General features: G+C 35.4%; 1 protein-coding gene across 1 annotated transcript; it reads left to right on the forward strand.

The window, feature by feature from the left end:
• Positions 1-1,145: 1,145 nt before the first annotated feature.
• On the forward strand, positions 1,146-11,521 carry LOC105310092 (zinc finger protein 37 homolog; the record flags this gene model as incomplete). Its single annotated transcript, XM_011386308.2, has 3 exons — positions 1,146-1,199; positions 3,448-4,476; positions 11,517-11,521. Coding segments are annotated over 3 exons (1,088 nt in total), but the record flags the coding sequence as incomplete, so codon positions are not given.
• Positions 11,522-14,174: the final 2,653 nt, after the last annotated feature.

Below are 14,174 nucleotides of genomic sequence, written 5' to 3' on the forward strand. Positions count from 1 at the left end.
TTATCTATTCAGACATACTTCGATCTGTCACAAATCTCCGGCATGATGCTCCTGACCCTAATTACTTTACATTTTTCTCCTTTCACTGTGAAATGCTCTAAACTTGTGGTCTACAATACATCGACGTTTTCATTTTTTTCCTTAACCTGTGCCAAATGCCACAAAATTCAAGTCTCTCTAAAAATTTCTGGCTTTCAAGTGACCACTGCTTACCTTTCAGTGCTTGCCTAATAGTTTTAGTCCGCCTGAAATTCTTGCCGTAGGTCGAACTAGATCACCTGAATCTGATTTTATCATCTAAGGGCTTCTTTACCATTTTTCTCTAGGTTCTCTTCCTTCTCACTTAAGTGTCCCTAGAGTTTTGTCTTCTACTATCTGTTCTTTTTTCTCTCATATTTCTCCCAAAGGAATCATCCATCGTGCACATGCGAGCTTTTTTTCTACACTGATGACTTCCAAGACAAATTTATCTTGTCCAAATAAATCTCCAGTTCTTTTGTATTGCACTCATATTTGACTTGCTTACAGGACAGCTCATTCTCAGAGTGTCAGAAATCGAAAGCTTTATCTTTCTTTCTAAATTAGAGCGTCCTTTTACCTTCCCTAGTTCGATCAGGTTCTACTCTGATTTTAGGCCCGTCTACCGTGGAGTTCCTGTGAATCTTTGCTCTCTGCTCTCTTAAGTATTCCCTCTTCGGTTCCTGTTTTCTGTTTTTCTCCTTAATCACCGACGTCACCCAAATCGGATTTCTATTACTGCATATCTAAATTGTTCCAATTCTTAGGTAGATTTGTTGAATCCCTTTTTAAAATAATTCATCTTAGGCGTTGCCACCAAGCATTAAAATATCCAGTTATTATTTATGTCACTACAGTCCCCAAATTAGCACAATGTCCACAATATCTTTTTAAGTTTCGTCTGACCCTGAATTTTTCAAGACTCCATGAATTTCCTGAGACTGGAAGGACCAGTCTTTCAAATGACAAATGAAGATACTTCATGGAGTTTTTGATCCACTCATTAGTAGCTCTAGTTATGGCTGGCTTTACTTTTCTTGCCGATACTTTCTGTTACAACTGAAAAATAATCTTGAGTTATTTAATACATCTTTGTCATTGCTACAGTGACTCTTGTCTCGATTCAGGTTCTTACGCAGTACTTGGAGGTTCTTCAAGGAAGGACTGTTCTATTCCCTTTGGTGAGTTGCTGGGTCCAGTGAGCTCCATACTTCAGTTTCTGAAGTTATAGTCATTTTAGCTTAAAATTCATGTTTTAGTTACTGTCTCACGTTCAGGACAAGCTTATAGATCTAATCACATGCCCTGCCACACCCAACTTTCCCCTTAATAGTACCCTATTACACCAGTTCACTAGTTCAGATTCTCCTCCCCTCCCTCATGGTACATTTCTGTTGTAGTGTCAGTTGGGACCAGCTACAACCATCATTATAAGGGGTCATTATAATGTTACACCACAAGGGGAAAGGTTTGAGTTTTGATCCCTTTTTTCTCTGAAGGAAATTTGCCTCTATTCTCCCCAGCATCCTTGGGCATTGGAAGATACTGCTGCATAAAAGTTCGTGTATAATGTTTCTCAGAATGCTTGCATCACTTAAAATTTGCTAAATGAAAAGGCAGCTAGCAACTTCACTTTTCCTTACCATATCTATATCACCATGATATCTATACTTATAAAAATTGATCTCCATGGGAACGGATATTTTCAAAGTTCCCATGAAAGTAATAGTATTTCCTAGGTGTGTATTCCAATACCATAACTCTCTTCTGTTTGAGCCCAGTTTCCACTTTATCCAGGTAATGTTCCTTTACCACCAAGATGGCTATTCGCTTTTTAGCTCTTTCTTTCTGAAGTCATATAGACTCTTATATCTGCTTCCATCTTTGAGTCTTTTGAAGCTTTTTCAGCTGATCCATGTACATAGATGAAAAGGGCCACCCTAAAATGGTAGTCCCAACTCAAGTTTTTAATTACATGTGAAGTGTCCATATCTAGTTAAAAGCAGTCTTTGAATTTCCATTCTAAGTTCTTAGGAGAGGAATATTCTTGATATTCTTGGATTAGCTGAAACCTCGTGTTTACCACTGTCAAATCAATTGTTTTCAACCTGAAGTTGGATTGTTTAGTACAAACATGGCTGCCTGAATCTGTTCGTGTGGGTGGTGGTCTCAGAAAAGGGAAGTAGGGGTTGCAAAGATATCTCAAAATATATAATGGTATAATGTGTGGAGGAAAGAATATGATCAATCACTTAGAGCTGGGTATAAGCTTAAAATTTATAATTAGCAATCAGTAGAGTTACTTGAACAAAGATATGCCCCATAGCAAACTATTGACAAGTGTGTGTGTACATTGTAAATCCAAATGGTGTAAAATTTGCTTGCCAATCTCATTACTATGGATATTATCATATGGTAAAACCATCAAGGAATTCTGAGAAACTGTAGGATTCTTTTTAGTACAGGAATGTCATTATTATATTGATCATGGATGGTAGCAGTGGAACTCCCTTTTCTGCTTAGTCCCTCTGTCACCTGTAAGGTGTTTAGTACTCCTTGGTGGACTTATCTTATTTTCTTTATTTATGATCTTTGGGGTACAATAACAAAAATTTACTTGGGCTAGCTTAGGTAAGTAGAGGAATTTATTATAAGATCCTGGGTATATCTCTTGTTACTGAAGACAGATACTTTAGCTAGGCCTTACTAGGGATTGAAATCAGGTTTAGAAAGCCATTAGGTCTTGGGATTATGCAAATGGTCTCTTTGAGGATATATGATCTTACATCTCTGCTTTTCTGAAGATGTATGCTTCATTCTTTGTACTGATGCATTTTCTGTTTGCACAAGGGATATATGGCTCTATACTACTTGTCTTATATGATTTTTAAAGTTGAGAATCCAATGGAGATTAATTATAGTCTAAAGTTTTAGGAAGAAGATTCTTATTGGACATCTTGGCTTGAACCAGATATGTCAACAACTGTGCCATGGAGAGTTGGATTAGTATAGTACAGGCTCTAGGAGCGAAATACTATGGATGGATTGGCAGTTATTAAAGCTGGGCAGGTTGAGTTAAGAGACCTCAAATGTGTCAACTATAATTACAAGCTCTTTTAACTTCATCTATTCCCTATTTACTGCTCCTTGTATATATTTCATCTTCTATCTCAGTTTGCAAGGTCATATTTATAAACAGTCAAAGCTTTTTCTAATCACTAATGTCAGTTTTCTTTTCCTGTTTTTACTACAGCACTTTACCCCTCAAGTCTAAGAGTTAGGGACATTTGTGCCTGATATTTCATTCACTTTGGGATATTAGACTTGAATAAAGATTCAGCCCCACAACAGAGCATTTCTTTATAACTTATATTCTAAAATACGAGAGTGCAAAGATTCACAAGAATGTCTCATTGAATTATATTTTAGAAGAAGTCCCACAAGATGATGACCAGCTAGAGAATCATCAGGAATCTCAAAACCAACTCCTTAGGGAAGTTGCAGTCAAGAAAAGAACTCTGACTAAGAAGAAAGGCCATGAATGTGGTTCATTGGGGGGTGCAAATCTGAGTACAACACAAGTTTCTTCCCCAAAAAAGCGTCTCAAATTTAATTCACAGAGAAAGAGTTTAAAACAGAATTTAGACTTACCTGGTCATATAAGAAACTATGCAAAAAAGAAACCTGATGTAGCTGAAGAAGAACACAGGAAATCATTCAGCCATAGCTTATCTGATACAGAGACTCAAAACCAAATTCAAACTGGAAAGAAACAGAAATTATCCAACCTTAGCTCATCTAATAAGCGTGACAAATCTCAAACTGGCAAGAAACATGAGAAACTAGTTTGTCATGAGCCATCCCATACTAAATGGGACAAAATTAAAACTGGAGGAAAACATGAGAAATCATTCTGCCATAGCTCATCTACTAAGTGTGGCACAAATCAAGCTAAAGTGAAACCATATGAATGTAATCAATGTGGAAAGGTTCTTAGCCATAAACAAGGACTCATCGACCATCAGAGAATTCATACTGGTGAGAAACCATATGAATGTAATGAATGTGGGATAGCCTTTAGTCAAAAGTCACACCTCGTTGTACACCAGAGAACTCACACTGGAGAAAAACCATATGAATGTATTCAGTGTGGCAAAGCCCATGGTCATAAACATGCCCTTACTGACCATCTAAGAGTTCATACTGGAGAAAAGCCCTATGAATGTGCTGAATGTGGGAAAACCTTCAGACACAGCTCAAATCTTATTCAACATGTAAGATCTCATACAGGAGAGAAACCTTATGAATGTAAGGAATGTGGTAAATCTTTTAGGTATAATTCGTCTCTTACAGAACACGTGAGAACACATACAGGTGAAATACCATATGAATGTAATGAATGTGGAAGAGCCTTTAAGTATAGCTCATCCCTTACTAAACACATGAGAATTCATACAGGTGAGAAACCCTTTGAGTGCAACGAATGTGAGAAAGCTTTCAGCAAGAAATCACACCTCATTATACATCAAAGAACTCATACTAAGGAGAAACCCTATAAATGTAATGAATGTGGAAAAGCTTTTGGACATAGCTCATCTCTTACTTACCACATGAAAACCCATACAGGTGAAAGTCCCTTTGAATGTAATCAGTGTGGGAAGGCCTTCAAACAAATCGAAGGCCTTACTCAACATCAGAGAGTTCATACCGGGGAGAAACCTTATGAATGTAATGAATGTGGGAAAGCCTTTAGCCAAAAGTCACACCTCATTGTACATCAGAGAACTCATACTGGAGAGAAACCTTATGAATGTAATGAGTGTGGAAAAGCCTTCAATGCAAAGTCACAACTTGTCATACACCAGAGATCCCACACTGGAGAGAAACCCTATGAATGTAATGAATGTGGGAAAGCCTTCAAACAGAATGCATCCCTTACTAAACATGTGAAAACTCATTCAGGAGATAAATCTCATGAGTGAAATAAATGTGGGAAATGTTAACTGAACTGAAGGTTTTATTTAACCTTAAAAGTGTTCTGAATTTAAAGGATGTTAGAAAGCCTTTAACAAGAAGACACACCTCATTATATATAAGAGAATTTGAAAATAAATCTTCACATAGAAGCAGTAGATAGTTTAAATTTGATACTAAACCTTTTATTTAAAAACATTGCTTTAAAAATAATTATTGTAAATGATTCTATGTGTTCAGACTGAAATATAAAATTTTTAAAATTGTTAATAACTTGAATAATCAGAATACTAGAGAAACAAATTACATATGCTGACAATTCCTGAGTGTTGTGTACTTAAGCACCACATATAAGAATTGAATTTGCCTGTTTATTGCCATGTATAAATGTGTGGCCATTGGTATGAGCCTCATCTTTGATTCACCTTGTTCTTTCTTAATATCTTTGTTTCCTTCTGTGTCAGCAGAAAACTTTATTAAAAGGTTCTTTATGTTAAAAATATTAACACAAAATTAAGAGAAAATGAAAACAGCTGAAGATACACAAGTGCTAGTAGAAAATGATGCTCAAGATACATTATTAAGTGAAAAAAGCATTTTGCTGAACTGTGCATATAGTATATTCCCATTTGTGTACAAAAGTGTGTGTGTTTGTATGTATGTATACATATATTTGTATGTGAATAGCCTTGGTTTGAAAAAATACAGAAGAACTTTAATAGTGGTTGCTATTGGGCACAGGAGTACAGGAATGGGGTCTAGGATGGGAACAAGATCTCTTTATTATATACTGTTTGAACTTTTTAAATCAAGTATATATCTTTCACAATTAAAATCCTTTTAATATGCATAAATAAACACTAATTAAAATTTCCACTGAGCCCACTCCATGATGTTGTTTGACAGAATAAACGTTTCTGTGCCTATTCATGAATGATGAAGACTCTGAGGATATGGTATTAAACTTGATATTGAATACATGGATACTTTTCCTATTAAACATGTTCTTTTATTAAAGTAATAAATTACAACTATAACTTGGCACTATATTTCTTCTATTTGCCATTTTTTAAAAAAGACTGAAGATGAATTGTTGCTGGTGAATGAGAGAGATTTTCTGAACAATCATTCCACTTTTTTCCTCATATTCAAAGCACTTAAACACACACACCTCAATCTGGGATTTCAAATGTATTGCAATAAATGGCACAATTCTCTGTTCTTGCCCAAGAGCAGACATTGTTACTGAATCACTGCACTCTGAGTGAATCTAGACTTGGCCTCAGAATTATTCTTAAGCATGCATTCCAGAAGATACTATGAGTCAATATGGGTTTGCAGAGGAAAGTTTTCCACTGCATACCCAGGTTTTATTATTTTTCTCATGAGTCATAGACAAAAAGTACAGCTGAACTGTTTTAAAATTTACTTGTTACACTAAAAACAGTGATATTAGGACAAAAATGGTTTTGTAATATAAGGTAATATTTGGCATGTATGTCACCTTTTACATTTTTCACAGTACATTCACTGCATTATCTTATTTGTTCCTCAGAATAAACATATGAGTCAGTAAGCAAGACTTATCTCATCACGGTCAATACTAAATATTTTACCTGGATACTAGTCTGGCATAATGGGCTATCAACAAATATGTGATTAAATGCCATCTTTGCAAATATTTCCCATTCAAGTGCCTGCCTTCCTGACCTCCTCTTTTCTGAGAATTAAAAGGTATAAATATTGAGAATGGAATGTGTGTGTGTGTGTGTGTGTGTGTGTGCGCGCGCGCGCGCGCGCGCGCGCACATGCACGCACATATGTTGAAAGATCAACCCATGGATATTAGCCATTACCAATTAACTTATTTATTCTTGGGGGAAAAATGCAAGGTGAAAGCCATTTCCATCAGTAATTTATTACCAAGTGGAAGTCTGGCACTATGCACAGGATGAATCATCACTGTGCAGAGCTGTAGAAAATCTTCACTTTTTAAAAGAATAAAACAGTTGCAGGTTATGGCTAGATTAAATTTACCATACTTCTTGGAGAACTCATAATAGTGCCACACCCCAAACAGGAATATAGGTATGCCTGAACAGTAGAAATGAATGCTGAAAGCATGGGCAGTAAAAAAACTGAATTAAATGGTAGCATCAATAAATAAGGCAATGTTTTAAAATGATTGCAAGGGAATAATTAAAGGAAATTGACATTGAGGTATGTCTAAATCAATGATTCACTAACTTTAGCATGCATCAAAATTGCCTAGAGGGCTTGTTAAAATGTGGACTTTAGAAATGAGCCCTACCCACAGAGTTTCTGGTTTAGTAGGTCTGTGTTGAGGCCTAAAAATTTGCATTTTTAATTAGCTCCCAGAGGATGCTGATGCTGCTTGTCTGGGGAACATGCGGAAACACTGATCTAAATTATTGTTTAAATCCATTTTAAATGTTTCCAAGATGTTTCTTTAAAGAGGATGAAGAAGCACATATCTATAGAGTAAATTATTACAGTTTTTAAGTAAAAGTAAATTATTCAATATTGATCACTTAATACATGCTGGGTACTACTCGAAATCCTAGGAATATAGCAGTCAAAAAAAAACAAGAAGAAAAAACTTTGTCCTCGTAGAGCTTAATTCTAGAGTGGAAGATAAGCAATAAGCAAATAAATAATTAAAATGTAGAGTATGACAGATGGTGGCACGTGGTATGGCAAAAAACAAAGCAGGGAAGGGGAATGGAAGTGTAGAGGAATGCAGTTTTAAGTACAGTGGTGGTGGTGGTGAAGCAAGCTCAAGTTCACTTAGATGGTAACACAAAAACTTCAGGAGTGAGGGAGCAAGTCATATAATATATGTGATCAAAGAGCATGCCCGGCATACATCTTTTAGAATCTGAGTGTGTAGGAAGAGAGAGAAAGATATTGAGATCCTCCAACATAAAGAGGGAAAAATAGGAAAAAGTTTTATTAAATCAAAATTTAAATAATAAAATTTCAAAATAATAAAATTTAAAAATAATAAAAAGGTAGAAAACAAGATCTTTTATGCACTGCTTTTGGTAGTCAAGGTTGCACAATTACTGAAATGTAAGTCTGATAGTATACATCAAAGCTTTAAAATGTCTGGCAACCCTACTTCCAGGAATCTATTCTATAACACATAATCACAGTGCACTATAATATTTATCACAGAACACAAAGAAGTTAGATATAACATAAATTCTTAATTGATTAAATAAAATATGATACCCTCATAAGATTGAATAATATGACGTTAAAAGTCATACTTTCAAATTATATTTAAGGAGATGCTGATCCTATATTATTCTTAGGAATATATTAGACTGATGCACCTCTAGGCATTGATGGAGTGATCTAATAATGAAGAAAGCAACATTTGTCTGCTAAGTCTCCTTATAGCAGGCCCTTTTTCTCACACGTTATTGACCAAAAATGAGTACCATGACTATCACTAGTTTTAAGAGAGTCTCAGAAATGTAGAATATTTAGCTATTTAACCTTTATGGTAAAAGAAGGAAAAGTAAAAGGACACAGACATTAGAAAAAGGGCATGGAGCAAACCAATCTATAAAACCTGAAATAATAATTAAATAAAAAACATTGGTTTACAAAATATGTACTTTAAGATCTTAATTTTTTAAAAATATGTATCAGTTAAAATTTTTTTATTTTTCAGTTACAGATGACATTCAACATTAGCTTCAGGTGTATATATATAATGTTTATACATGCAAATACATATGTTGGAAAATGTAAAATACTACCATCATTATGTGGACCATGGTTCCTTCATGATTGTGAGTTTAAGAGTAAGTTTTATGTTTTTCTAAATAATTTTTATATATTCATGAATTAATTTTATTTTGTTAAATTCCTACTGAGCCTGACCTTCCCACAGATAAAATTATAAACTCTGGACAACACACACACACACACACACACACACACACACACACACACACACACACAAACACACACACACACACACAATGACCTAAAGAAACTAGAGAGTGAACAAAAGCAGATTATGGAAAGGAGTTGAAACTTGGAAAAAAAGTTGATAGGTAGGAGTTTAGATCACATTTTCATGGCTTTAAGTCTGACGACATTCTGAAGTTGGCGTGGCAAAGGGGAATAATTTGATAGAAAACATGCAGTCTTCTTGAGATGAAAAACCAAAGGACTGAGTTCAGGGCAACTACAGCCACTGGAAAGTGAGGGGAGAATCCCAGAAAATTGAGACTCAAAGAGAAGGCAACCCAAACTACATGAATAAACTCTGCCCAAATCTCTGGCTCTCATGCATGTATGGCACAGACTCCTAACCCTTCAACTAAAGACCAAAATAAAAGCTTTCATTTTTGCTGTTGCTCCAGAGACAGAGTTTGAAGTTTGAGTTCAACCATGCTAACCACTTGATAAAACAAAAACATTAACACTCTTCAGAGAAATATAACAGAATCAAGAATCTCCACAACTTATCATTCATGATTTCCAGGATACAAGAAAAATTTACTTGACATTCAAAAAATTAGGAAAATATGACCCCATTTCAAGAAAACAGAAATCAGAATGAGCAGATGCAGATATTGATGTAATTATTATAAGTATCCTTAATAAAATAAAGTTTATAATGAATGTAAAGTGTCTTTTTGACTCAGTAAAGAAATGGAAACTACAAAGAAAAATGAGAAGAAAATTTCTAGAACTGAAAGAGACAATGTCTGAAATTTTAAATTCACTAGGTAAGTTTACTAGCAGAATGCAAATGACTCGGAGTTATTGAATTTGAAATAGATCAGTAGAAATTATCTAAACAATTGAGAAAAAAAATGATCAAGAAGACATTAACAGAACCTTAGTGACCTGTGAGACAACAACAAAATGTCTTGCTTAGGTGTAGCTGAAGTCCCAAAATGAGGAAAGATTTGGACACACAAAATATTTGAATATATATTGGCCAAAACTTCCCCTAAATTTGGTAAATGATATAAATGTACTGATTTGAGAATCTCAGCAAACTCCAAGCAGGATAAATGTATAGAAAACCATGATGAATTGCATCCTAGACAGGCTGCTAGAACCTAAAGGCAAAAATAAAATCTTGAAAGTCAAGGGGAAAAATGCCACATTAATGTGATTTTAAAAATTCAAATGATTGGCAACTTATCATCAAAAACTGTGGAGGCCAGAAGACAGTTGATGAGTATCCTTATATTGCTTTGGAAGAAAACAAAAACTTTCATCCTCGAATTCTATATCCCACAAAAATATCCTTCAAGAACGAAGGTGAAATAATGATATCATATAAAATAATTAAGATAATTTATTCCCAGAAGACCATAAAATTCTTGAGGTTGAAGGAAAATGATATCAGATGGAAACTCAGTTTTTCAGGAAGCATCAAAAAACATCAGCAATGGTAAATACACAGGTAAATATAAAAGACTTTTTTAACCTCTTAATTTCTTTAAAATACTTAGGATTGTTTAAAACAAAACTTATAACATTGTCTTATGGTGCAATACACATAACCACTCTAGCATAAAGAAAGGGAGTGGACCTATATGGTAGAAAGGTTTCTAAGTTTTATGTGATATGGTACAAATCAATTTCAAGTAGACTGAAAGTCAAAGGTGTATAGAGAAATCCCTAGGGAAACCACTAATGAGTAAAGCAAAGAGATATGGCCCAAAACACAACAGATCCATTTAAATGAACCTCTAAAAAGTATTTTTAAATTCTTAATAGAAGCAGAGAGATACTGAGGAACAAAATCAAAGGAGATGAAGAATACAAGTAAGATGGTGGACCTAAATCCAACCATAGCAATAATTACATTAAAACTTAATGGACTAAACACTCTAAGATTTAATGAGATTTAATAAAAAAGCAAGACCCAAGTAAATGCTCTGTATAAGACCCAGACTTTAATAATACATGGATAAGTTAAAAGTAAATGGATTGAAAATTATATACCATACAAATAGTAAGCATACAAGGGCTGGAATGGCTATATTAATAACAGATAAAACAGATTTCTTGATAAAGAGTATTAATAGAGATAAAAGGGGCAACTTTTAGACATATCTTGATTGTATTTGATTGACAGAAAGCAATATTTAGATTATAAATTTACATTGAAGTATGTGGCATATCGCACATCTGTAGCACCTAAGATTCTACACATACTTTTTTTCTCATGTGCATAATGGCATTTCTATGGATTGCCTGGTTCATGCCTCCTCTCACTTTATAAGCCAGCTGAGAGTAGAATGGAATATTGAACAGAACATCACCCCTAAAATGATTAAGCTGGAGTATTTGGTCAGTAAGAATTATTTTCGTTGTTTAAAGTATTCACCAGAAAGTATTTTTATCTTAATGTATATTGTGTGACTCTAAAGCAAGAGAGTATGCTTATCTGGCTTACAAAAGCATCTTTTTAAATGCTATCTATTTTACTCTATTTTGTGTATCTCTGTTCTTATCTCTAGGGTGACCATACATCTCAGATCGCCCAGGACATGTTTTATGCCTGTTGTTCACTTATAGTTATTAATATCAACTCTTTTACTATCAAAAGTTTCCTGGGTTGAATGAAAATTATATTTTTGCCTCTTTACCAAAAGAAATTAATTGGCATTCAAAAGACATTCATTAAAGTGTAGTGTAGTGTAGTGCTTAGGAGCATAAGCTCTGAGACAGACTTTGGGAATTTACATCTTGGCTGCACCACTAACAAGCTGTATGACCTTTGTGTTCCTCAGATACGTCTTCTGTAAAAAAAAAAAAAAAAAATGATGATAATAATTGTTTCTCCTTCAGTCAGGAGTTAGCAAACTTTTAATGTAGAGTGATAGATAGTAAATATTGTAGACTTTGCAGGCCTTATGGTTTTCGTCACAACTATTCAATCTGTCATTATAGCACTGAGAGCAACCAGACAATATGTAAATGAATGAGCATGGCTGTGTGCCAATAAAAGTTTATCAAAACAGATAGCAGGCCAAATTTTCCCAAGGGCTGTAGATTATAGACCCTGAATTACATTATACGTGTAAAAGAACTATTAATTTAGGGCTTCACGAGGCAAAGGAGACTCCCTTAATCTTTGGCAAGGAAGTTTTCCCAAAAACAGTAGTATAGGCATTCCCAGCAGAAGGAACAAAGATATGGAGGTGGGATCAGTCTGTGTTAAGGTATGTGAGAAGTGGTTTATACCTACTATTCTTTAGAGACTTCCCTTCTTTACCTTGTTTTCATGATAAACTTCTGCTCCTCTTCCAAGACTCAGTTTTAAAATCATGTCCTAAGCCTTCCTTCCTCAGAGGCCCTTGCCACAACCCCACCACTAGCACCCAGTCCCTGACAGGGTTAGCTTCCTCTTACTATGCCCACTCAGCACCAATCATACCCGGTCAGATCACTGATTACACTGCATTATCACTATCAGACTCTGAGCTTTTCTCTTGCATTACCAAGCATGGCAATGATAAATGTATATGACTGGAGGAATGAATGAGCTTTACATTATGGAGGAAGAGTCAGTAGACATAAATATATATATAACAAAAAGGCAGGGAAACTAAGCTGATTCTGACAGTCTTGTCCTGAGTATCTGTCAGACCAAAGGGGAGAATGACAGAAATACTGGAAATTCCAGTCCAAGCAACAATGGCTGTAAGGGAAGAAGGCATATGCAGAGGTGCCCATAAAAAAGAATAGATGCCAGGAAATTCTGGAAAAACAAGTAGAGAGAAGAGGATGCTGTAGTCCAGCTTTGAAACATGAATAGTAATTTTCCTGGCATATTGTTGGGGAGGATAGTCCAGAAGCATGAAGTCCACTGTATTTGGTTTTAAAGAGTTGATGAACCCTGAGAATGAATTCTCAGTGTCTTTAGGCATTAGTTAGGGCTAGATACTCTAGTAATGTTAAAAGATAAACTGAGGCATATTAAAAGTATTGAGTTTATGTGAGCAAAAATTGAATTGGGCAGCACCGAATGGGAAGTAGTTAGAAGTCCTCCACTGACAGAGCTAGGGACAAGACTTTTATAGAGAATACCCAGAAACAAAGCAAGGAAATTATTTGATCAGCTGTAGTTTAAACAGTTGCCTTATTTGGGAAAGCCTCACTGACTTTGTGATTGGTTGTCCTTAGGTTTTTATTCCTTAACCTTGAGGCATTTACAGGCTTAGATTTTGGTTTGCTTACAAATTGCTAAGGCATTGGAACCACCTCAGTGTAATGGCCTCCTTGTTTAATTAATTTAACAATTATAGCTCTAGATGGTATATATTATGAAAAAAATACTGTATGGATTCTAACGTGCTTTTCACTGACATTGATGCTGAACTTTTTTATGTCAGCAAACACTGAAATACCCAAATGAGTATTTCATAACCTTCCTCTATTTTACAAATGAGAGAACTGAAGGAAAGTGGCTGGCTTAAGGCCACAGAGCAAGTTCAAGACCCTGTTGAGAGGAGAATCTAGGGGTCTGAATTATCCCTCGGAGTTTATCCCCAAACAATTCCCCTCTGCTGCTATCTGTCTTTAGCAGGGCCACAGTCTTCCCATCCCAGTTAGGGAAAGCATTCCTCGGAGAGGATATTCTAATTTTTTTCCAGGATCATTAGCTAGAGTTCACCAAATTAAAGGCATTCTGACTTAGCCCTCTTCCAGGGCTATCTCCTAGGGAGAATACTACTCCAACCTGACTTCTTCATCTCAAAACATAAATAACCTACCTCAATAAACATAAAGTAAGTGCTCAATAAACAATTACTATTAATATTAGCATACTTCAGATTGGGAAAGTGAGGCAATGTGATAGATAGGTAAAATGACTAAGCTCTCTGAGACTTTCTCCTCGCCTGCTTGATTACAGAAGGGGCTTCCCCGGCTTTCCGACCCCCCCCCCCCCCCCCACTTCCACTGTGTATCCATTTTCTACACATCTTAGCTGAATTGGTTCCCTGACTCCATCCTCAGATACCTGGAATTATTTTCCAGTTTATGTCGTTGCTCCCGCATTGTTCCCCTACACTTTTTCTATAGCTCCTGTATTCCAGTACTCAACTTTGTTCTGTAGAATTTTTGATGTACGGCGCTAACACGTGTTCGAAATATGGCGCCACCCATTCCGC

Source organism: Pteropus vampyrus, unplaced genomic scaffold (genome assembly GCF_000151845.1).
Source record: "Pteropus vampyrus isolate Shadow unplaced genomic scaffold, Pvam_2.0 Scaffold1076, whole genome shotgun sequence".
Classification (NCBI taxonomy): Eukaryota; Metazoa; Chordata; class Mammalia; order Chiroptera; family Pteropodidae; genus Pteropus; species Pteropus vampyrus.